Source organism: Vanacampus margaritifer, chromosome 18, assembly GCF_051991255.1.
Source record: "Vanacampus margaritifer isolate UIUO_Vmar chromosome 18, RoL_Vmar_1.0, whole genome shotgun sequence".
NCBI classification, from domain to species: domain Eukaryota; kingdom Metazoa; phylum Chordata; class Actinopteri; order Syngnathiformes; family Syngnathidae; genus Vanacampus; species Vanacampus margaritifer.
In genome coordinates this window covers 6491216-6516703 of record NC_135449.1, presented here as the reverse complement: position 1 = coordinate 6516703, position 25488 = coordinate 6491216, and the positions used below count along the sequence as shown (strand labels likewise).

The window sequence follows — 25488 nt, the reverse complement described above, 5'->3', positions numbered from 1 at the left end:
CTTTTCAGAAAGGACGCATAGGAAATGATGGCAAAGAGGTCCGTGGAGTATCTTGGCGACTTGTTCTCACGTTGTACGGCCGGCCGGGCCCCTCATTACACGGCAGCGCAGCTGTTGGGTTTGGCCGGTGCGCAAAAAAATCAGTTGTGTAAACAAACACGTACAGTATACGCACGAGAAATCAGCACGCGGCGACAGGGTCCCATATAGAGTGTAAAAGTAAATACGCTAATCTGCGTGTCCACTCACACACATACAGGCAATAAGGAATGCAGTAATGGCGGACTCTGGCAAGTGCTACCAGCGTGCTAATGCTAGGTGCTAATCACAAAGTCAACATGCTGCAAGGCACAGTGTGACACAAGCCAAGAGATTTACGCAGGTGAAAACACATCACTTACTGACAACTGGACTCAAAGTGTGTGTGTGTGTGGGGGGGGGGGGGTTTCAAATGACATCGTTATCAATTCCATCTTTACTGACAGCACTTGCCGGAAAACGGAGGGCATGTCCATGCGTGTTAAGTACACACTTTTGGCATGCACGGCTCAGTCACAAGCAAAACAACAATGGTGGACTGCCATGTTGTTTTAGCATTCATGCTTACACTGAATCCTTGAAGAATATGTTCGGTCCATTTTTAGCTGGCAATTATAAAGCAAAAAAAAAATTAAAGAGTGACTCATTCATTTATTTGTTCGATATCAGGCGTAAAACACAAAACCGATTAAAATAACACTTTAAACTTCTTTGTCCTTTATATAATACAGCTGATGAATTATTTGCGTTATCGTGGATCCGGACTGATTGCGCCAGCTAATAAGCTAACGTAGCTTTTTTGATAACGCTCATTACCAGACGACATCAGTTTGTGCTGATACTGTACTGAGTACTCAGACTCGTTCACATGCTCCGATACTACACACCAATACTTTAAAGATGGCAGATGACAATAGGTTTAGGTGACAGAATCAGTCCACTTTGAAATATATCGAGATACGTACATGACTTGTATTGGAGAAATATATCTTGGCACATTTCGAACCGAACTGAATGGAATCGTTCCACTTTCAAATCCAACCATCCTTGACTCTTTTCCATCCCACATTTTGAAAACCATTTTGATTTGCTTCACCGTCCTCTGACCAGATATTCATAATACAGTGTTCACCAAGTATGGAAAACGTAACAAAAACTGTTTTTTCTAGGTCGTTCTGATGTAAACGTTCCTGGACATTCACCAAGAAATGTTCTGAACGACTTCCTTTGCTACTTTACTCTCCCGATGTTCCCCCTGCTGAGCTGCTTTATTAGGTCGCTGTGAAGATTTAGGGAAGCTAGAAGGCTTTGCCAGGGCTTGCCCCAGCGTCTTTAGTACCTGGGCATTAGCCATCTGCAGGCACATGTGCAGGAGAGCTCAGTGGGGCGGGGTGTGGCGCGAGGGCCCCGTGTCTGTGTCGTAGCCACCAAATCAGACAGGAAGTCCCAAATTAGTCCACGGTGTTTAGTCTAATCAAGTGTTGACTAGTTTGTTAGGCCTGGTCTGATTTGACCCCCGAAGGCTCGACTGATGACTTTGACATGACTTCTACTCCTGGTTTTGTTCGAGTCGATTTAAACATCTACTCGAATAAAGAACTCCGCGTAGGAAGTGTTCATTGACATGAAGGGAGAAAAATAATTGAGTGGAGGGACGCTTGATTGCGGATGTTGATCGAGCGTGTCCAGAATTTGCTGAACATTCGAAACGATCTCGCTCAGTCACCACCAGCTCCAGCCAAGCAGCTCTTCCTCCACCATTTTTTATCACGTACAATAATCCAAATGACATAATGACCTATTGTTTGTGTTAACCTGACGGCTCATCTCCTCGGCAGAGGAACGGTTTCGGGAGCACCCTTTACTGCTCCCTCGCACCCCCTGATTGGCCTGAAGAAAGGCAGTGAGAGGGAGCAGTAAAAATAGTTTGACACCCTCAAGGTCCAGCCAGCAATCTCCTCTACACCCTTGCCCATAAAACTCTTTGAATCCTCTTCTAAAAAATCCCACCGCCCCCTCCTCTCTCTCCATTCTACACCCCCCCCACCGCCCCCCCCCCCCCCCCTCACTCTGCACCGAACGCTCATTTTCAGCTTTGCTCCAGATGGCTTGCATAACCCGCCGATTGCTGCGAGCTTCCCGTGTGCGATTGATGCGTTTATCGAGCCCGTCGCGCCCGCTTGAACTTTCTGCGCCGCTTTGCAGCCACGCAACTGAGGCTGACCGTTAATATCAAGTTCGCAGATCAAGACTTTAATCTCACACTGTCAGACTTTGCTTCCAGCCAAAATAGCCCGTTCAACATCTTAGGCATGATCCTCATTGAGGCTGGACCAAGACCAGCTACCTGCACTGCTGTGATAACACCAGTTGAACCTCGTGTGACCCTCTTTTCTCCATTTTGCAATTACTCAGTCATGAAGATGTAATACTTAGACTGGGAACCACCTCGGTGGAGTCACAGCTTTCATGTTAAACTAATCTGGTGCTTCACCATTTGATGTGAAACTCTTAAACGGCCATCTATTTTCTAGAAAACGTACCCCGTTCAGGAGAGAGGGGAATTCCAAGTCCAGGAAGTACTTTAGGTACAGGTCCGTGGCTGCCGGTTGAGTAGAAGAACCTGTGGCTCAAGCCCAAACTGTAACAGGGTTTTTACTCTCTGGACCTGGATTTCCCATCTCTGCCATTCAGGATCACGACCGAGGCTGGATTCTATCTCAGGCAGACAACACCATTAAAGTCTCTTTCACACAGTTTCTGCAAAATTGGCGCACCAAAGATATATCAGGAGATACGGTATTTAGTGGGCGAGTTCACACAGCTATGCCGCTTCCCGCAAACATAAAATGAGATATGTATCGACTTCTAGTCCGTGCCAGGAGCTGGTGTGATGTGTACAGTACATGTACAAAGCGGGATATGTCAGTCCTGGCTGTTAAACTTCACACCATTGTCCCAACTTTTCGCTATTTTCCCTTCCACGTACACACTATTCCACCTCTATTAGGCGTCTGGTAATTCCTACGAAGAAAATCAAGATAAAATCCTAATTTAAAATCAGGATTAATGTTATAGGAACAATAAAGTTATCTGGCCAGAGAGAAATGTTACTCCGATGTTCAGGAAGTTTGTTCCTGATGATCTTTGGGGTCTGGAAGTCTCTGGGAATTGAAAGGTCCAAGACCAGCCAGAGCTTTGTAGACCCAACTGTATGATATTAAAATCTCTTCTTAACCTCACATGAAGAACATTGTAGAGATTTTAGGATCGGTGTGATGTCCAAGTTTTATGGTACTATTAAGAGTACCGGTAAGAACTGAAGAAGCAGTTGCAGATGCCAGACTGATTTTTTTTTTTGTTCAGGCTCGCAAAAAAACAATTTTAATAGTCCCGTATCCCACTGCGGGGCGAAGGATTGCGAGTGTCTGCGAAGGTTGATTTCTTGTAGGGGTGCGTTCAAGGTCGCAAACGTTCGCCAGACGTTTGGTCAACAGTTTCAATGTTCTTTCTTGTCAAAGAAAAGCTGCCGGCGACGAATAAAACTAAATAAATAAAACTAACGACGAATAACGAATAAAACGCCGAATGTCTGGCAAACATCTTTGCGACCTTGAACCCTGACAAACAGTGACGAAAAATCCATATCTACTACACTACGCAAACGTTCGCCGCTCAGTGGGATAGGAGCTTATGATTTGTACAGATCACACAAGACCGACGTTCAAACCTAGAGTTTTGTGGATGAATTATGCAACTTCTCGCCGTATTGCCAGCCAACGTTACGGATTAGAGTATTTTTCATCTTCGATTTTCCACTCTCTCTGGACTAAGCAAACCATTTCTATAGGTTTAATCCTCTACGTTCCCATCCCCCTTCGCCATAAGCGTCATGCCCCAGTCTGTTTTCTCTCAGCTTGTTCTGGTCTATCACGGTGGGTCGGATCTCCCCACTCCTTGGGAAATTAGCATCTTCTGACAGCCATTACCCCGACTGTTAATGCTGTCAAGGAATGCATGGCTTTGCTATCAGCGCAGGTGATGGGAGGGTTGGCGGGTGCGGGAGGGGGGGGGGGGGGAGGTTGTCGGCACAGCTCAGGCCTGCACACTGTGCTCTTATCACATTGGGTAAACACAGCCTGGGCCTGCATTGAATGAAGTGTCACAGAGGGTGGGGGCGGAGCAGATCGCACACAAACACACACCGACCCCTCCGTGCAGATAATCCTGCTCCAAAGTGCTGTTGGTGAGAGCCAGCTGTGGTTCAGGTGGGGAGGGGGGAGGCATTGTCGAGGTAATGGGATAGGTAAGAGGGTGATTCAGTCGCGCTGATAAAGCTCCATTTTCAGAACCTTTGCAGGCGTACGAGTCGCCGTGCTTAATGTCTTTAAAGCAGAACATTATACAGAAATACGGCATACAGTATGGAATAAATGCCTCTGCATGCGTGTGCTATTCCAGCCAGGAACTGTACTTTGGATCACATGGCACACACAAACCTCGCACGTGGCTATTCTGAATGTCATTTCAATGACAGCCAAAACAAGAGAGTCGTTAAGAACCCGCAGTTGTCATAGCGATTCATACAACTAATCGAACTACGGGGAGTCCTCAAGTTCCGATCCTACGCTGGCGATGTAACCTGAATTTTGACTTAAGTCGGATTTCCCCGTTAAAGTGAAAATACGTTGTACTGTCATTTTAAATAACATATTTGCGCGACCCGGAACCAATATTTCGTGTTTCCGCACGGACATTCATTGCTGACGGACGGCAGAGCGGAGCTATAAACATGGAAATGTGACGTCCGTTGCTAGAGGTAACAACAACACAACTTAAAATAACTTTAAAATGGGGGGGTTACTGTGGGAAATTTATAAAAATAAAAAAAAAGAAGATGCTACGGATGAAACAACTCGAGAACTCCCTCTACATCTGATCGCTAACAGGTGTGTTTTTGTCATACCGGAACTAGAACTACTTCCCCATTCTGTATCTTAAGAATCATGGGAAATGTAGTCCTACTAGCCTTATGCTGCGGTTGCCGTCAGACCCAAACGCAAGCTGAGTTTTTATTAGCGGCATATTTCCAAAGTTACAATGCGGGACCGGTGCGAGGTAATGGTGAGTGCATGGACTTGTTTAGAGCGGGTGAACCCAAGATGTCATTTAGCATTAGCTATAGCATCCGTCTTCAATTCCGCTTACCCGGGGTCGGGTCGCGGGGGCAGCAGCTTTAGCGGGGAAGCCCAGACTTCCTTCTCCCCAGCCACTTCACCCAGCTCCTCCGACGGGATCCCAAGGCGTTCCCCAGGTCAGCCGAGAGACGTAGTCTCTCCAGCATGTCCTGGGTCGTCCCCGGAGCCTCCCGCCGGTAGGACATACCCGGAATAGCTATAGCAAAAACACAAAAAGCCGGTCACCAGATTGACTAGCAATTTAATTTGTTATAAATAGTTCCGGGTGAGTATTTATTGTGTATTGGATTTTCAGTGAAATTGTAGTGTTTTGGTTTTTAATTTTCAAAACTAGTCAACCGGCTACTATTAATGCTAATGAAGTAGCTGTCTTTTGTGCTGGATAACTGCTGATACGAATGAAGGCGCACAAGTTCTTATTTAGTGGGAAATGTCGACTCGGTACTGAGTGGAAGTGCATCAGCGTCTTAGCAATGGCCCAAAATCAAGAAAACCAAAATGGTGAAAACCAGTTTAGCACCACGATTCAGCACTTCATAACTCTCAATCTGCACCAATAATTCCCTGAACTCAATTTACAAGAATTCGTCTGTCCCCACATCTTCTGCCATTTTTATTATAAAGCAAATTTCAGATAAAAAAAAAAAAAAAGATCAGACTTAATTGTCTGAGAAGCAGAGGTGGCAAATCCAGGTCCAGAAAGTAGAAACCCTGCCGCAGTTTAGCTTTAGCCCCAGGTGCTAGCTAGCTAGCTCCCTAGCTAGCTCCCTAGCTAGCTCCCATGGTGCTTGTTTGCCTGCTAGGGAACTAGCTAGCTTGCTCGCTAGCATCAGGGGCTAAAGCCAAATTGTGGCAGGGTTTCTACTTTCTGGACCTGGATTTGCCAATTAAGTCTGATTATTTTTTTTTTTATCTGAAATTGAAGAATTGTTACCTAGAATGCTTTTTTATAAGGGGCGACTGTTTGACCCCCGTTTGAGATTATGTCTGCGTTCCTATGGGAAAAAAAAATGCTTTTCCCAACTCCAACAAAGGAAATTAGTCTCTGCGTGTTGCACTTTGATCGCTTTGGCACATGTCTCGTCGCCGCAAAGCCGCGGGTTTGCATAACAAGCGGCAACAATGGTGTATGGAATGCTGCAATGTCGAGGAGGAGCGACGCCGGTTTCAGGGATGTGACGCAACAGACAACAGCTGGATTTGACCCAAGTTGTAATTACTGTGAGAACCCCCCCGCCCCCAGCGTCGGTCACCTTGACTCTGGATGCGAAATGCTCGCCCGAGCAGGGGGTTGCCTCGCACTCCGGGAAAAAAAAAAAAAAAAAAGTGGAATAGTGTTGCATTGAGTGCTCAAGGTGGGAATCCTTGAATAATGGGGAGCGAGCCCGAATCCAAGTCATCCGGCGGGTCACCAGGAGGTGAGGCTGCCTACTTGCCGGGGTTCAGGAAAAGTTCAGCTGCATAGCATTAGGCAAATGAGGGAGACAGGGGGAGAAAAATGTGAGGGTTGGGAGTGACGAGAGGATGGTAAGGGGGGAGGACCGGGTCAAACGAGATGCAATGGGGGGGGGACCAGGATGGGAAATATGTTGGAAAGTATCACAGCACATGTTTTTAGAACTTAAAGCAGAGTGAAAGGAGGCCGCTTTCACGGTGGTGCCTCTCTCGGGATGGTCTGCGGAGAAGCGTGCGGAGGTGCTGAATGGGTTAAACGGAGGAGGCGCAACGGATGAAAGCAGAAGGGGGGGGGGCGCTAGTGCGGGGGGGGGGGCGGAGCCTCAGCCCTCAGCTGCTGCGTCTTGTCACATTGCTGCAGAACACGATAGCGGCCACACGCTCCCTCCCGCGCGGGCTTCGTACCTTCGGACCGCAAAACGACGCGCTTTCGCTGAGGAAATCCGCGCACGGTCGGACGTCGGGTCGGATCGGATCGGATGCCGAATTGAGGGGCTCGGTTAGCAAAAGCGCCCTGGATGTGAAACCAGGCTGGGGGGGACGAACGCGGACTGTTCAAAAAAAAAGAAGCTGCAGTCAGACGGGATTCCCTCGACTATTTTGCGTGCGCTTTCCGCTTTTGGATTTTAATCGGCGCATTTTTTTTTTTTTTAATTTTGCGCGTCCCCAGTCCTCGTCCTCGTCGCAGCATGCAGGTCGCTTCACATCGCGCGAAAACCAACACGGCAAATGTTCAAATGGATCTATCACTTTTGCTCTGATCCCGTTTGGTGTTCTTCTTCTACCTCTCCCGGCGTGCGCACTAGTTTGATTTTTTCCCTTTTTTATTTTGGTGCGCGGGATAACCACCCCCGCCTGTTCGGCTCGTATGATGTACGAAAGTGTGGACGTAGTGGGACTGAACCCCAGCCCGAATCCCTTTTTGATGATGGATTACTACAACCAGAGCAGAGGTTGTCTACTCCCGGAGAAAGGACTTGTGCCCGGGGCCCCTCATCCTTACAGCTCGTCGGTCCGAAACCAGCACTGGAACGGCTCCAATCACTGTAGGTACCCCCTTTCCTCGGAATACCTTTCACGTGACGGAATTTCGTCTACAATCCTTCTCTTTTGCGTTTGTGCACAAATGCATCCCATATCACTAATCCACAGCTTCATATCTGCATTATAAATACTTGACCCACTTTCTTAGCTCCTCTTGTGCGCATCCACGTTGTTGTTTTTTTTTTTTCATTCTGGTGCCACAAGGTACAATTTGTGCAAGTTTAGGAGAATACTAGTTTTATTGAGACCTGGTGACATTGCATGGCGCTTTTTTTTTTTTTTTTTTTTTTTTTTTTTTTAGCTGCAATGGAGTTTTATTGCAACAACAAAGTCTTTTTGGCAGCCCTTTAAGCGAGAGATGGCTCTGTTGTCTTTCACAGCTGAAGGAGTGTAAAAAGACAGGAATCTCCACAGGCTCTTAAGGGCCAATTTCCTCCTCGACTCCAGACTTTAGAAGCACACGACAAAGGGATTTTGAGCAATAAAACCCCTCACGACCACTCACTTTGCTACTATCTCTCTTTTGCTTAAAATTGTGAATAACCCACCCTGTGCTTCAAGCTTAATAGTAATTATTGAATTGGCCCAGTAAACAGTTTTTAGTGGCAGCATTGATTCGAACCATGTGAGCTCGGGTGAGAGCGTGTGGGGGTTTGGCCCAGGAAAAGACTTCTGATCCCTCGCTCCGCTCCACATTGTTTGGCTCCACCGTGGAGTGGCTGCGTGTCGTCGGTTCGATGTGGGCATTGTAGCCTCTGTTTGCCTCACCGGGTAATCAAAAATTTAGTGGCCGACTGGGGACGGGTGCTGCTGCTGCTGGTGGTGGGTGGGTGTAGTGGAGGAAGCGGTGCAACTTGCACCCGTGTCATCACGTGGCTGTGGGGGCTTATTAGATCACAAGGCCCACTAAACAAAACACAGCGCGTTTCTGTTTTCACCTTGCATCTTCAGCAGGAATTCCAAGCAGCCGGGTTCAAAAGGAGGAGACGTTTCCTAAAACATCAGCTGGCATTCTGTTTAGCTTTTCTTTTCTTTTTTTTCTTTTTTTTTTTTAAAGCAGATGCTTAAAATACCACTTGTCTCTGGGTAATGTTATGTTCTGCACATTTAATTAAAAAAGCTAGTTTAGCTGCTTTTAGAGGATGTAGTAAATATCGCATTTCTCCTGCAGTTGAAACTTAGGCAATATCTTCTAATCGGGGTCAAAATGGGGAACATATTGATATATAAATTCACTTGTCAACATTTGAAATCTGGATTTTCAAAGGGGAGTGATGAAAAAAATGATATAATCCCAAATTATCTTTACACATATGCATTCCAGTGTATAAGCATATGTGGGTGTGTGTGACTGGGCGGTTCCTATCAAATATTTTTGGAATCGATTATTCCATCGAATAATCGGATCGAATTTTGTTTTGCAGAAAAGTGCAAAGCAATCCCCCCCCCGAGATTACTTCTTAATAACCAAATGTTGTTTTTGTGGTATTCTTTAGTGATTAAAAAAACAATTAGAGGTGCAACGATTAATTAAGAACTAATCGATTATCAAAGTACTCTTTATTTTTTGTAAAAAAAAAAAAAATGTTAGGGTTGAAATGCTCCGAATTTCAGGTCTTTGACCGTAAACATACCCGGATTTCTGGTATCCTCCATGAGAGCAGACTGATTATGTTTATTTTGAACCATAATTTCAACAACAAAACATTGAAAATACTTTGAAAAACAATTATCAACATTAGTAACTGAATCGTAATGTAAAGGTCATTTTTTTCAATCCGATATATCGATTAATGAAAACAAATAAAATTTGGACAATTCTATGTTTTAAAAAAAATGACACAAAACAATGACTTGATTATTAAAAATAGTTGATAATCGATTACTTGTGGATTAATCGCTTAATTTTGACCCCTCTAGTGTGGAAATATAAATATATAGCGATTGTATCCATATGACCTTGTGCTGACCTGTTAACCTTGGGCTTCAGGAGCTGAACTATCAAAACCACCATTTTGAAGTGCCCAATAGTTGGATAAAGGCTTACCATATTTCTTGCCTTGAAACCAGAAAAAGTTACTAGCATGTTGACTCTATGCTGAACGTGTGTAATGAACATGAACAACTCCAGTCTTGCAGATTAAATGCCCGTCCAAAACCTTCCAGCAATTACGGACTCATGCATGAAAGAATGTGCGTGGCCGTGTTCACATGACTGTCACACTCACAAACGGGGGGGAGGCGGGGTTTAGGAAGCAAAAGAGGGATTGCACGGCGGGCTGCAAATGCCCACCGGCCCGTCAGCTTTTTGAGCTTTTGTCTTTCATTTTTATCTTCTCAGGCCTGTCCAGTGTATGAAATCAAAGCGCTCACCAGGGATTTTTCATCGAGAGTGTACAGCAACGGGGCGGGGCGTGCGCTAGCTAGGTTGTCTTTCCAAGTGAGGGGTGCCAAGTGGGCTAGCGGGTAGCCTGGAGGGGGTCAAATGAATTGCGGCTTAATCTGACTCATGCGCTATTTAAGGACGGAGGAGGTCAGTCAGATGTTTTTTTTTTTTCAACATATTTATGTTTTTGTTGTGGTTGTCAGGCGGAAACGTGGAAAGGCGACGGGTGGGGTCTTGTGTAGCCAGCGGATTAGCATTAGGCATGCAAACAAGCTGTGACCATTACATCCTCGTCTGTATTTCATATTATTCACAGATTATCACGAGAGCTGTGAAAACACGCTCAGCTCTTGACATTGATGGGAATTTCGCTGTCCCCAAACATCCGGACTAAGAGGTCATTTAATATGTACTGTGCACTTGCTTTTCTTCATTAATCCACTTAAGGGGTTCTTGGCAAAGCAGCTTTCTACATGAGTAAAATTGCAATCTCTGACTTTGTTGACATGAAGTAGTAAAATCCCCCCAAATTAATCTTCAATCTTCGTCCCTGGGTCTTGGAAGATTTTTTTTTAATATTGAGAGCGTGGCCTATGGAAGGTCCCAGATGTTGAAGTGGCATTGAGACAAGGGCCTCCATTCTTCCAGAGGGGGGGGGGGGGGGGGCGTCAGACAGGCCCCTTATTGTGCCACATGCCCACGCCACTTTTCAGCCATTGGCGACAGCGAGTGAGTTGACAGAAAGAGAGAGAGTCGGCTCAAGTTGCGACCGCAGAAACACGCCTGCTTTCACCCGCAGGTGGACATCAATAATCCATTTTTGTCATCGAGGTACGTTTGTAAAGGCGAAAGGTTGAGCGGAGTTCAACTGTTCTCTTGCCGTGAAGGCCGCGGGGCGACGTTTCGCAACCTGTCATCACTCCAAACAACACCTCGTCACCAACCTTGTTGCACCTTTTTAACTCATTTGCTCCCAAAAATGTATAAATACGTTTTATTTTCAATTGTTTTAGTGTCCCAAAGACATATTTATACGTTTCATTTTTTTTTTAAATTATCAATTCTAGAGCATACAGAAGGCTTTGCATCTCGGCTGCAGAGAACGGTTGAGGAAATAGTAGTTATTGCAAAAAACGGCCAGCAGGTGGCAGCAGAGTATAAGAGATCAACCAGGGCCATGTTGCAAAAAAGCTATTTTCCCCAGTGTTTTAAACAGTTTTGTGCAGTTACTATGTCCCTTATGAGCCAACTTGAGCCGACTCTCTCTTTCTGTCTCAACTCACTCGCTGTCGCCAATGGCTGAAAAACGGTTGAGGAAATAGTAGTTATTGCAAAAAACGACCAGCAAGTGGCAGCAGAGTATAAGAGATCAACAAGGGCCATGTTGCAAAAAGCTCTTTTCCCCAGTGTTTTAAACAGTTTTGTGAATAATGATGATGAAACTTAGCTATATTTTAATGCTAATTGCTGAAAAACGGAAATAGATAGAAAAAAATATATTGGTGAAAAAAGAGACTCTAATCTTTCTTTTGGTAGGTTTTTATAGCAATAGAACACAATATTCTGTGGGCCTTGCAAAATCCAGTAAAACAGCCGCGAGTGAAGGGGGTTGCTTCAGTGAAAATGGCTGGGAGTGAATGAGTTAATGAGACGTATCATTCGTTGAGAAGCTTACGCGGCAGGTATTTACAATGTTTGCGATCTATTATTTACCGCATCGGGCAGTGATTGCAAAACCTTCCCTCCCAACATCCCCCTAATGAATAAATGAGGATAATCATGAGGAATAAATGTGCTCCATGTTTGTATTATTGTCCATTACTTGGATTGTAATTTACATTATATTTGGCATGGGCGAGTACCGATACCAGGTATTCCAAGGTATCGGCACTCACGGTACAGGTATCGGCCGCCCTTTCATGACTGTTTAATGATCAAGACCTAGAAATTTGAAATAATAAGAATAGAAAATTGCCATGAATTCTTCTTCATTTCATTCATGTATCAAAAGTACAAGTGGTCTCGGTACTTGGTCTCAGTATTGGTGACAAATCAAGAGTTGAGTACTTATTCTGCATCGGTCTGAAAAAAAAAAAAAAGTAGTATCAAGCATCATCAATACTTGATATTCGAGTTTCTTGAGTCCATCAATCCATCATTCATTAAACATTGTGCATGGTATTTTATTATTATTATTTACTTATTTATATTATTATTAATATTTTATAATAAAAAAAAATGTTAATTAAAAAAAATTGTTTTCAATATTTAATTTTATTATTATAACTATATAATTATTTATTTTTTATTTTCTTTATTATTATTATTATTAATTTGTATTATTATTGTATGCATTTAAAACAAACACATCAATATGCCTTATGAAAGTTTGTTTAGCTTAATGCTAACAAACAATATAATACACCATAGACAGGCTCACCATATAGACCGACTTATGATATTGCTTCTCCTTCGAGGGCCACAGCCAAGAATCCAGGCAGTGCCACCGATTCATCAAGGAAGTTGTGAAAATAGCAATGTAATTTCCCTTTCAATAATTACTTTCCCTGCTGTATCCATTCGTGTTGTGCACTCACACAGGAGTGAGCGGGAGGCTGAGCTTTTCAGGGGTGGGGGTGGGGGGCGGCCCTTTTAAAATATTCATAGCTTCTTCATTTAAATCAATTCGCAGCGTGGGCGCAGCCAAGCGTCAACTGTCAGAAATGGAGCTGGCCCTGTTGTAATCACTTCTTTACTTATCTCTACAGATGGCTTGTTCGCAACGCGCCGTGCATGGCTAGCTCCTCAGCACACCCAGGGAGGGCTTTCTCCTTCCCATCTCTCCAACGACCCCCCCCCCCCCAGCTCCATGTTTCATAGCCACCCCCTCATAATGGAACACATATAAATTCATCTGGCTATTGAACCTGGTACATTCATCACCGCAGAATTCATCTGCGAGGCATTTTCATTCCCAAAGTGTCTCCTTTCTCCGGCTCACTTTATCTTCCACCCCCCACCGAAACCTACACGGTAAAATTTGCAACATGGCAGCCCTAAGCTAGGTAGTCAGTGTCGCTATTAATCCTTAAATGTGCACCTGGCGCTATGTTTTCCTTTTAAAAAATATTTAAAAAAATTTTTTTAAACTTGTGAGATGTTTACTGGAAAATGAACCACATTAAAAGAAGAAGCGTTATTTGCAAACATTTCTTAAAGAACGCCTAAACTAAACATTAGTGCACAGCAATAATAATAATAAAAAATCAACATCATAGCACCTACAAATCTTATCACCACAAGGAACATAGTAACTGCATAGCAACTACAAATGTCACAATAGTAACTGCAAATATCTTCACAATAGCGGGTGACTAGACAAACTAAGAGTGGCTAATACATCATCGTCATGAGGGACATAGTAACTGCATAGCAACTGACAATGACCCCATGACCCAACCTAACAAAATATTGTTTACAGAAAAAATGTTATGTTAACAAAAGTTGTAAACCTTAAAAACAAATTGTCGGAATAAAAAAGGCGTAATATTTATAACAAATAAATTCATATTTTTTGTAATAAAGAGTAAAGTAATATTATGAGAATTAAGTTAAAACATTTCAAGAAATAAAGTTATATATTTTTTTCAATTAAAAAGTCCCTTTTCACTAATCAGGAAACTTTTTTTTTTCGAGTGCACACCCTCATATTCATGGTTTATTCCAGATTTTCGTTTTTGCAGGTTTTTCTTTGCCGCCTATTTTCCACCTATTCACTTATTACGTATTTTTTTCCCTCCATGTCAAAATACAGTCTACAGTACATTTTGTACAGTTAAAATGATTAATATAAGCAAATATTATTCAACTTTTGGGTGACTCCCATGACTTGCGTATTTCCACTATTCACATTCAGGAATAATGTAGTCCTCAATGTATATTCTCGAGAAAAAATAGTCAACAATTTACAATTTATATCAGAGCTTCTAATTGGCCTAAAGCTACGGTAGGGAGGAGAAATCTGTTTTATTGGCGTGCCGGCTGTCTAGGAAGTTTAAGAACAAAATGCGATATATCCCCCCCCCACTTTGCGTGATAACGTGGTCACGCCGGTCCAGGTCACGTGACTTGCGTACCCCTCAAGCCGTCCCCTCCTGGCGGGCATACCTACATAAACGCCACAATGGAATTCCATCCTGTTTAGGGAGCGGGGAAGCCGAGAAAATAGGCTAGAGCTTTAGCGTGCTAAAAATACTAAAACCCTGGCAGTTCCTTTTGCTGTCTGGGCAGAATAATTAGCTCGCCGTTTTAACGGCCGTCTCAAGTCAGTCAGCAGGCAAAAAGAGACGGACGCCGCCGCGCTTTTCCTGCCGAAACAAACATACATACGGGATTACTCAAACCTTAAGCTTTATTTGTGCAACAAACCAGCAAGGCCCCCCCCCCCCTTGCTAGAATTGTGTTTTTGATTAGCTAGCATTCCTGCTTGTAAGATAGACAAGATAACTGCAGTCTGCCAGATAATCTTATTATTGTCCTGATTTAGGTTAGCTATCGTAATATCTGGTCTAAGTGCCTTCCTGGAGGAAGACAAGACCCTCGTGTATGTCTGGATTTATGGAGTCTTCTCTGTAATGTAACTTAAGATATACATAATGTGTATCTTCATCTCTTGGGCTCCGTCACGCTAGCCTGACCCAGACCGGAGCGGGCCCAGCTCGACTCAATCCAGTCCCACTCGAGCGTTCAGAGGAGACCCGTCCCTACGCATGTCGCTGCGCTCCCGCGGCCCCTTTTCAATCATTTCATATTCATTACTTGTACGTCTGGAGCTCAGGCCTCCCGACATTTGACTCTTAAAGGCCCACCTGGGACCCCAGATGAAATGGACTGCCAAAATGAGGAGATGGAAAGGAGGCGCGGCAGAGCCGCTTAGTGACGGATTGGAAGGTCTGTGTCGACCACAAAGGCAGACGCGATCGGGTTACCGGCTGCTTGTTGTTTGCGATACGAGGATTGTGTCAACTGAGGGATGACCCGAAGCTTGACTACTCCAAACAGATGTCGGTTGAGACGGGACACCGAAAAAAGAGCCACTTGGTGATAAGCGAACTCTTGGATCCTGTCGGTGAAGCTTTTTCATGTTTAGCCAAAAAGATAAATGCTTGATAGGAAACACGACACTTAATCTCAAGTATATGCTTGAATTATTGATTTGGTTACCGTGTGCCCTTTTCTTTTTTGTTGTCATAGATCCTCTTTGCATGGTTGAATTCTTAATGCTGGGCTTTGTCTTCATACATGCACACATACAAACTAGAGTGGCTCCGGTTAAGAGCCCAGACCCCCGCCAAGAAAACAATTTTTTTTGATGAAAGAAGAGACTAGGTAGGTTTGGTGTGTTTTTTATAGAAATAGAACCCAATATTCTGTGGGCCTTGCAAAATCCAGTAAAACAGCCGCGAGTGAAGGGGGTTGCTTCAGTGAAAAAGGCTGGGCGTGAATGAGTTAATGAGACGTGTCATCACTTGAGCAGTTCAATCAAGCAACTTCTTTGCAATCCATAAAATTGACTACATAAATCGTCTCGATCCTCTCATGACTCGCTTTTCCCCCATATTTTTTGGGACCCGTGTTTACAGAGCTGCCTGCAGTCTTACAATAGAGTTGGATTATTGTGTCTGGGCTGTCAGCACCTTTCAGCCGAAAAAGAAAACACAAGAGCGAGGAGAGAGAGAGAGACATCTCAGGCAGCGGGAGAGGAAGTTTGGAGAGAGGGGGGGGGGGGGGGGGGGGTTGATCCGTGGGAGAGCGAGGGATCGTATCTGGATGGATTTTTAAAAGTAGAGTCTGGTCAAGTCGTTTTTTTTTAGTGCGAGAGACTTGGCCCGCATCCCGCGGCTGCCAACAGCACTGGCACGGCGAGGCTGGTACAGAATGACCCAAATCCTCGCCCTATTAAACCCATGCAAAGTATTTGCCTCCATCTTGCCCGTCCCTTTTATAATGTCAAGATTAAACCGAAAAGCCCCCATGAATGCCGCCGTTTTTTTGCCGAGTATTTATAACATTCATGTGTGGCCCACTTTTCATGGGAAACCCCTCATTACCTTTTAGCCTTCTCGAAATGAGGCCACGCGGCGATCAGGCTGGTAAAAGAGGGCAGTCAAATATGAGAGCTTTTATATCAAGCACTGTGCGTGCAAATGTGCATGGCTGCCCAAATGTGCTCCGTCTGGTTGCTGTGGCAAACTTGCTCCACTCGTGTAAATTATGGATTGGATGTAATGCAGCGATTATAAGCCCGGGCACATGTCGCGGTGTGCCGCATTTTCCGAAAAGAGCTTTTTCTCTTCAGGACGACTTTACCTATTCACCTGGCCACCCCTTTTTATTTTTTTTCTGGAGAGCTCAGTATTGTTCATTCGGTAATTTTACCGATTTGACATGTCATCATCATTGCTCTCTCTCTCTTTTTTTTTTCTTCTTTTTTTTTCACCTGGCCACCCCTTTTTTTTTTTTTTATCTCGAGAGCTCAGTATTGTTCATTCGGTAATTTTACCGATTTGACATGTCATCATCATTGCTCTCTCTTTTTTTTAAAATTTTTTTTTCACCTGGCCACCCTTTTTTTTTTTGAGAGAGAGAGAGAGCTCAGTATTGTTCATTCGACAATTTTACCGATTTGACATGACTTCATCATTGCTCTCTTTTCTTTTTTTCACCTGGCCACCCCTTTTTTTTTTTTCCCCCTTGAGAGCTCAGTATTGTTCATTCAGTAATTTTACCGATTTCACATGACATCATCATTGCTCTTTTTTTTTCTTTTTTTTTTTCACCTGGCCACCCCTTTTTTTTTTTTTTATCTCGAGAGCTCAGTATTGTTCATTCGGTAATTTTACCGATTTGACATGTCATCATCTTGCTCTCTCTCTCTTTTTTTTTCACCTGGCCACCCTTTTTTTTTTTCAAGAGAGAGAGCTCAGTATTGTTCATTCGGCAATTTTACCGATTTGACATGACATCATCATTGCTCTCTTTTATTTTATTTTTTATTTTTATTTTTTTTTCACCTGGCCACCCCTTTTTTTTCTCGAGAGAGAGAGCTCAGTATTGTTCATTCGGCAATTTTACCGATTTGACATGACATCATTGCTCTCTTTTTTTTTTTTTTTCACCTGGCCACCCCTTTTTTTTTCTCGAGAGAGAGAGCTCAGTATTGTTCATTCGGCAATTTTACCGATTTGACATGTCATCCATCATCATTGCTCTCTTTTTTTTTTAAATTTTTTTAATTTATTTTTATTTTTTTTCACCTGGCCACCCCCGATTCCACCGCTCACCTCCGATCTACTGGAATGCCGGAGAAATCCACCCGTGCGCATGCACTCGCCGAAGCCTTTCATGGCTCTAATCCCACCGACGCCGAGAAGACATGCATGGGAATCTCTAGTCAGACGACTTAAAAGGATGGAAGGACGGAGGGAACCCCCCCACCCCCACCCCCGCCCTCCTTCCATAAAGCCTGCTGGGATGCACCGTGGGCTCACTGCACCCGAGCCAACCTGCTTGAGCGCTCAGTGGGAAGCACCATCACAGACTCCCCTTGAGCTGGTCTGCTCGGACTGTTTGATCTTATTGTGGAAGCGAGCGAGCGAGTGAGCGAGCGAGCGTGCTTGCCGCCTGGCAGGCGCAGAGAGAGAGGCTCTTGATGCCCAGGGTTGAAGAGGTGGCGTCAGCTTCAGTGGAGAGGCTTAATAACTGTATTAACATCAGTGGCTCCCCCGGGACCCGTGCTTGCGAGTGGGGAGAGGATGAGGAGAAAGGGGGTCGCACTTAAAATTTGCCCTCCCGCTCGTCTGCTTCCAGTTAAACGCGCATTTTCCCGCATAGTCATGAGCCACCGAAGTGGAGTGTTTGCAGATGTGCCGTGCGAAATAGCGTGCAAAGCAAACCTCACCTGTGTGTGTGTCCCTATTCATGACATGTCCTCTTTGTCCCCTGAATTATGCATACTGCTGAATAAATGATGGGTCCCACTTAGCTTAATGGATAGAGTTAACTAGGAAGACCTATTGGTCACCGAAGTGGGTCACAATAAATGCTTGCCCGCTTCCCACAAGGTCGTAATGAGGCCCGGGTCGCAAGGCCGAGAGACGGAGCAGTCAACAGGCCAGATGGGGTTAACTGGACCCTTGAGGGAAGATTCCACACGGGGCTCACCTGAGAGTTGGGTTCAAGTTATTTGAGTCTCTCTGCCGTTAAAAAAAGGTCTTCTCAAAGCTATCTAACAACCGGTTGTACTATACCGGTCGGTCACCATTTGTTCTGTTTTCCAAAGGTCTTGGAGCCATGTGTAATGCAATCAATAAAACAGTGTGCAGTTTCTTGTATATTTGCGTTCAAGTGAGTTCATAGATTTGTTCTCAGTATATTTTCAAGACTTTTAAGTTGGTTAATAATGCGCAAAAATAGCAGATAACACGAGGACAGACCAATAGTATCAATTTGTGAAGAAACGGACCATATATGGGCAAATGAGGTTTCCGCCCAACGATAATGATATTTTATGTTCATGTTCTACCGTATACTTGTGTGTACTTTTTAGACAATAAAATGTCCTCATAGTTTAGGTGAGGTGAAATTTTTAGCTTGGTGAAATATTCGGGAGATCCATGGTTTTCATTGGACAGTTGAGACGATGGTTGGGAATCGCCGCATACTCTAGTCTGACCATTCATCGGCTCCACCGTGGTCAGATCAAATCAAAATTCCAAATAATTCACCTGGTGTAAACGCCAGTGATACACGAGGGGCACGGCAGCGTCGGTAAACCTGCCATTTTTACGGGCCCTGACCGTATATCTGCTCGCACCCGGGAAGAAGCCACAACAGTGACTTTAAATCACACATTGCTCCTTCCAGGTAGGGGGAAATGTGACCGACGACTTCCTGTGGAGGCTTACCCAGAGATCACGTCTGACGAAACCCGGTCGTCATAAGGAGGCTAGCATATCACAGAAAATTGTGCGTGTGTGTGTGTTGGAAATGATCAAATGGCTCCCTCCAGGCTACACGGAAAGGTCAGGGATTCATGCAGGAAATTGGTGTCTGCAGAAGCACAGACAACACACACACAGACCGAGGGGAAGCTTAACTTGTCCTTCATTAAATTCGTGTAACATCCCACTGTGCTCTCTTGATGACTCCGCTACACCTCCCCCCCCCTCCTCCCAAGTCATCGCTTCCTATGCTAACTTAGCCTCTCGATACTACCCCAAAAAATCCTATCGTCTGAATTACCCGAGACAGAAAAGACAAATGTGTCCGCCTCTCGCTTTTCTCCGCTCGCTCTGCCCAAATTTTCCCACTAAGGAGCCCCCTGACACCGCACATCAGACAGCGGAGTCAACCGCGCGTCATCAGTCATCATTAGCTTGCGCGAGCAGGAGAGCGCTGGCTGGCTGGCTGCACGCCGTAAAGGATATCGTGCTAACGGCAATTGTTTGGTCTTAAGATGCTTTTACAATTGTTGTTTCTTCAAGTATTGCGTAGTAATGATATTGTGAATAATTTTGTGGGGTGACTCCGTTTTGAGAACCACTTGGCAGCCTGTTGATTGGTTGAAAGACTTAAGCGCAACAACAGGAATGGAATGAGAAAAATGCTCCTTTTCAAACGACGCTTCTATTCTTATAATCACCTGTCACGTGACAAGAAAGAAGAACAAAATATTCCAGCTTCACATTGTTATCCTTTGTGAACTGTTCATTTCGTTGCTTGCTAGATGACAATATTAGATAGTCACGCTTTAATTTCACCGTACAATGGCAAGCTCCTACTTACACATGGTTTGGAAAATGTTATTTACATACAACATCCTCCTCTAACATGGACAAAACAAACAAAAGAAGGTTTACGAAGAAACTAAGCTAGCATTAGCGCTGTAAATAAGCCGAGGTTAGCCATGGCGCTTGCGTTGCTAGCATGACTTGCGCTTCTATAATGCCAAATGTTATCAGTTTGAGATTTGATTTATTGGAATGGACAATCAAATAAATAATGAAAAAGAAGTGGTAAACATACTTGCCAAGCAGAAATGTTGCTAATTACGCATCGTTTATGAAACCTGTTAGCTCCCACTTAGCTCCCTTTGCTCTGTTTCTGTTTGCTAGTCTTATGGTCAGTTGTTGGAGAATATTTGGAGAGATGTTGGCCATTTTCTTTTTCCTGAGTTGGATATTTAGCTTGGAGTGAGTGTAGGTTGTTTTTTTACATGAGGGGAGGCAATTTTAAATTGTTTTTCACAGTTGTCTAAGACCGATTAACATCTGTTGCGATTGGGTCTGGAACGTATCTATCCTCTGTGATGGACACGGGTTCACTGTATCCACAGTGTAATCTAGTATCTAATCTAGAGTGTTGTGAAAAAGTACTTTAGACCATTCACGGCGAGCTTCCAAACTTCACAGGGAAACGTAATGAAACGATTTGTTTACGTTTTGTTTTGATCCAGCACGTGTGTATCAACATATTGTACACCTTGACACTTCTTGGTGGCGTGCTAACCCTTCAGGCGTCTTCTGGCATGAAGGAGCGCTTTAACAAAAGTAGTGACAAGATAATGGCACCCTTGCCGCATCTCCTTGTCCACACCCGCGCAAATACTTCCATTTACATGCGCAATAATATGCTTTCGACTCCGAGCATGACACTTTGTACTTTGAGCTAATTCATGAAGGGAACTGTTATCATTAAGGGCTTTTGCGTTCAGTAATGGAACGCGTTTTGGCATGTCGAGGCTTGTACCGCCGCGTCACCCGTTTAGCGGCGACCGTTGATGAATACGCGGTGACAAACCCGAGCGCATATTAAAAGAAAAGGCCCGAGCCGAGCCCATTATTTAGCATCGTTGCACACACTGTCGTCGGGAGTCACGCACACGCTGCACTCCCGACCTCTCCCTCATTTCCACTGTCATGCCTCCGCTCTGAAGTTGAGAAGATCAAACCCTCGTAATCTATTCCCCTGTGATTGACTATTGTGTTATCCGCCGAGAGCGTGAGCGAGGGGGAAGCGCGAGCGGGGCAAAGGGAGAACACGGGTCCAGGGAGGCGCTTTTACATGACAAAGCCCCGTCCCGGTGATCTTCTCTTCTCCCCGTATCGTCTCTGATGAGCTTTTCCTGATCCTTCCTCACTTGCCCCCCCTTTTTTCCTCTCCGGGTCCACTTCAGCCCTCTCATGTAAAATAGCTCCTCATATTTATGACCTCCTTTCCCCACTCCTGCCGAATATGCGCTTAAGAATCAGGAGGAAGCCTTTCAAATGCTGCCGGTCACATGGGATTAGCGAGTATCAATGTGCTGATAACCTCTCTGTTAGAGTGAGTGGAGAGCAAACACTCGAGCGGGGAGCATTCACGAAGGCCCTTTGGCCTCCCCGGCACAGAAGAGGTCCTGTGTGTGACGCCCAGCCCGATAAAGATGAATAAGGTCTGGTTAATGTGTATGGACGTCATTGTAGGATGAGATGCGTGCAAGATTCCGCGCAAAACCTAATTAGTTAGTTATCGTATGTAATTGTGATCGGAGTGACACCCAGGGGTCTGCAACCTGCCGCTCTGGAGCCACATGTGGCTCATAATGCTACGTTCAGACCGAATCGAAAATATCGTGTTCTTAATGGAATTTGTTTCGCTCAGCGCCGCAACGGAGGTAGAGGGTTGATTTCCGCTAGCTGTGTAGCATTGTTAACTTGCGTCAATTTTTGACAATTAAACAAACAAACTCACCAGATAAGCCGACCTCCGCGCTCCTTCCTCCAAGCAATCTCTTTTTTTGGCCCGGTCCCGGTACACGTAGAACGCCGTGTCGTACAGCGCCGGGTGCCTGCAAACCGCGACGATCAAGCTGTCCTCCATTGCTATGCTACGTGGACTATAGGGGTGTGCCAAGAAAATCGATTCTCATGAGAATCGCGATTTTCATTTAGTACGATTCAGAATGGATTTTAAATGTCCCAAAATCGATTTTATTTAAATTATTTTATACTATCTTGCCTTTGTCTGTGTATGCCTTTATTTGGAGCGCTGTTCATGTTGTACCCGGTTTGGCCACTGAGGGGCAGTGTGGTTCCACGCCGTCTGATACACTGTTAAGTTGTAGCCACATTAGAGAGTAGAAGGAAGAAGTCACGATCAAGTTATTCCAATAATAAAAAAAAAAAAAATTCAGCGTGGAGCCGTTCTTTTGAGTGGTAAAAGTGCCACGAGTAGCGCGCTAATTAGCATTAGCGAGTCAGAGTAGAATAGATCATTACAATTCCTTGCTCATCTATAGATTGAAGCAAAAATCATTGTCACTCAAATCAAAAATCGTCAAAGTCTAAAAATGGATGAAAAATGAAACCTGAAAATATTAGAAAAAAAGGAAAAATCCAAATAGGGAAGACGAAAGGAAGAAGAAAATGAAACTGTACGTATTGGATGCTACATATTTTTGTGTTATGGTGCAGCTCAAATGAGCTCTTGGGCCCTCAGTACAGCGCTGTTTCCGTCATCACAATGTTCAAATGTTTTGCGGCTCCAAACAGATTTTTTGTTAATTGTTTGGCCAAAAATGGCTCCTTTTACAGGAACGGTTGCTGACCCCTGGTCTATCCGCAAGAAATCTTGGTCTTTTCAGTACAGGAAGTGCTTGTATGTAATAGAATACAGTAGAAGGCTAACCACAATCTGTTCCAAAAAAAGGCTGGTTGACTTCTAATTTATTCGTATTTCCCGCAGGAATTGATGCAGTCAAACTGTTCCCGGAGTCAAATCATCACCGTCATAAAATATTGACTTCACAGGGCATTGTTAAGTACAGTTTAACCTTTTAAGATGTCATACAAGTTTAAAAAGTTCATCACTATTTATTAAGACGTCACAGCAAGAGCGGGCGCATCTGCAACAAAAGTGTAAACCGTCACTGAACATAAAAGCAATATGAGTAACTTAATGTGTCTGTTTTTTTCCCTTTCTTCTATACTATACTATACTCTATACTAAAAACTTTAAGGGCATTCAACTTTGGATAATTAGTCTGCTTGTTATCACGGGAGAGATGTTGACACAAAATTCTATAATTAACTTTCATGAAGTCATTTTCACACTCACAGCAGTAACATTAAAAAAAAAAGTGCGCTGTAAAAAGGCAGCGCTTTCACTACTTGTGCGCGTACATTTCACCTTCTGATCCAGTGACGACCTTGAGCTTGATTTATGCGCCGGCTGCAAGTAGGCGCAGAACGCCGGATTAATTCAGTTTGCGGGAGTTGACAAAGGGAGGTTACGCCGCGGCTACGCCTTCTGCCAGCCGAGCGCGTGTCACCGAGCAAACACGTCAGAGCGCACGGCTTTGTTTGGGGCGAGCGAGACTTTCTTTGAAATGTTTGCTTGGCGCCGAGCGGGCGTCCATCTAAAGCTTCTCTCCTTTCCATAGTTACCCACTTTTTCTCTCTTATCCTCATCACTTTGTTCTACATATTGAAAAAATATATTTTGAGATAGTTTTTGCTTTTTTTTGTGTGTTTTATTTAAATATATATTTTTTAATTATATTTATGTATTTATTTTTGTTTATTCTATATTTAATGTTTTTTAATCATTTTTTATTTTTTCTCTCTCTCATCCTCATCACTTTGTCCTACATCTTTTTAAAATATATTTTCATATATTTTGTGCTTTTTTTGTGTTTTATGTAAATATGTTTTTATTTTTTTAAATTCTATTTAACTGTTTATTTTTGTTTATTTTATATTTTATGTTTTTTATTATTTTTATTTATTTTTATTATTTTCTCTCATCCTCATCACCTTGTTCTACATCTTTTAAAAATATATTTTGATATATTTTTTGCTTTTTTGTGTTTTATTTAAATATGTTTTATTTTTAATTCTATTTATGTATTTATTTTTGTTTATTTTCTTCTTTTTTATTATTATTATTTTTATTTATTTTCTATGTTTATTTTTTTCTCTCTCATCCTCATCACTTTGTTCTACATCTTTTTAAAATATATTTTGATATATTTTTGTTGCTTTTTTTGTATTTTATTTAAATATGTTTTATTTTTTTATTCTATTTATGTATTTATTTGTGTTTATTTTCAATTTTTTTATTTTTTTATTATTATTTTTATTTATTTTCTATTTTTATTTTTTTCTCTCTCATCCTCATCACTTTGTTCTACATCTTTCAAAATCTATTTAGATTTTTTTAAATATATAAATATATATATACAAATATATATAGAAATATATATATATATATATATATATATATATATATTGTATTTTATTGAAATTTTTTTTATTGTATTTATGTATTTATATGTTTGTTTTATATTTTTTGATGTATTTATGTATTTAAAAAATATATTTTTATATATTTAGAGGTGGAGCGTCCATTTACGGGAATGTGAAGGAAGTTTTTTGTCCTCTTTTTATTTTTCCCTATAAACTTAGTTGGAAGTGCTGTTTCGGCATGCTAGGAATTTTGAAGCTGTCACTAGGAGATTACATTCACAGGTTCTTCTCACGTGTAAATGATACTGAAAACACCTTCAGCAAGGGTGAAATGTGTGAAGCACCTCAGCACAACATGCACTTTCCTGCTATTGCCAACTATTTTGTGATTCAGAGTAGAGTGTCTCAATATTTTACATTTGTCAAATCTAATCTTACTCTCACCACCGAACAAAACCGTCATTGAAATGGAGTGCAGTTTGTAGTTGGATAAATCTCAGTGTTGTGCAAAGGTCTAAAGGCATACAAATAAAATTGATTTTTAGGGAACTTTGTCTATCTGGATCTAGGTAAAGGTGCACATACAGAAAGGATTATATTTTAGTTTTAGCCACTATTGATCTGAATAATCTGAATCAGAATGGCACATTTGTTGTCTGACAGGAAACAGGATGAGATCATGAAAAATATCAAATGTCAAACAATAACAAGATCTCCATCTTTTCGTAGTGCTGCAATGATTTATCCAGTTAATTTGATTACAAAGAACCTCAACGCTAAATCTCCGCCTCGAACCTTTGCGGATCATTTTTTTCACATAGACTAATGTCATGTTAAAGATTAGATAGATCTTAATATGGAAAGAAAAACGTACTGAGCTGTCACCGTCGTCTTACAAATGCAATTATGCCATCTAGTGGCAGAAAGATGACCAACACAAATCAATATCACACTTATGTATGTATTCACAAAATTTTCTGAATTATTATGAAATTACTGTATGGCTAAAATATGCAGCCAGATTTCGATCAGTTTAAAAAAAAAATCCACTTTTATGTTAACAAGAGTATGAAAACTT

General features: G+C 42.9%; 1 protein-coding gene across 3 annotated transcripts in view; it reads left to right on the top strand.

Annotated features, from left to right (window-relative positions):
• The window catches only part of raraa (retinoic acid receptor, alpha a), a 177033-nt gene that overhangs the window by 117622 nt on the left and 33923 nt on the right, over positions 1-25488 (top strand). Inside the window, exon 1 of one of the 3 annotated variants that reach the window (XM_077551134.1) lies at positions 7029-7738. The exons of the other annotated variants lie outside the window; for them this stretch is intronic. Within the exon in view, the coding sequence (XP_077407260.1) occupies positions 7561-7738 (178 nt within the window). The 5' untranslated portion in view covers positions 7029-7560. Of the gene's footprint in view, positions 1-7028; positions 7739-25488 lie in introns of those variants that run through there. 3 annotated transcript variants of the gene reach the window in all.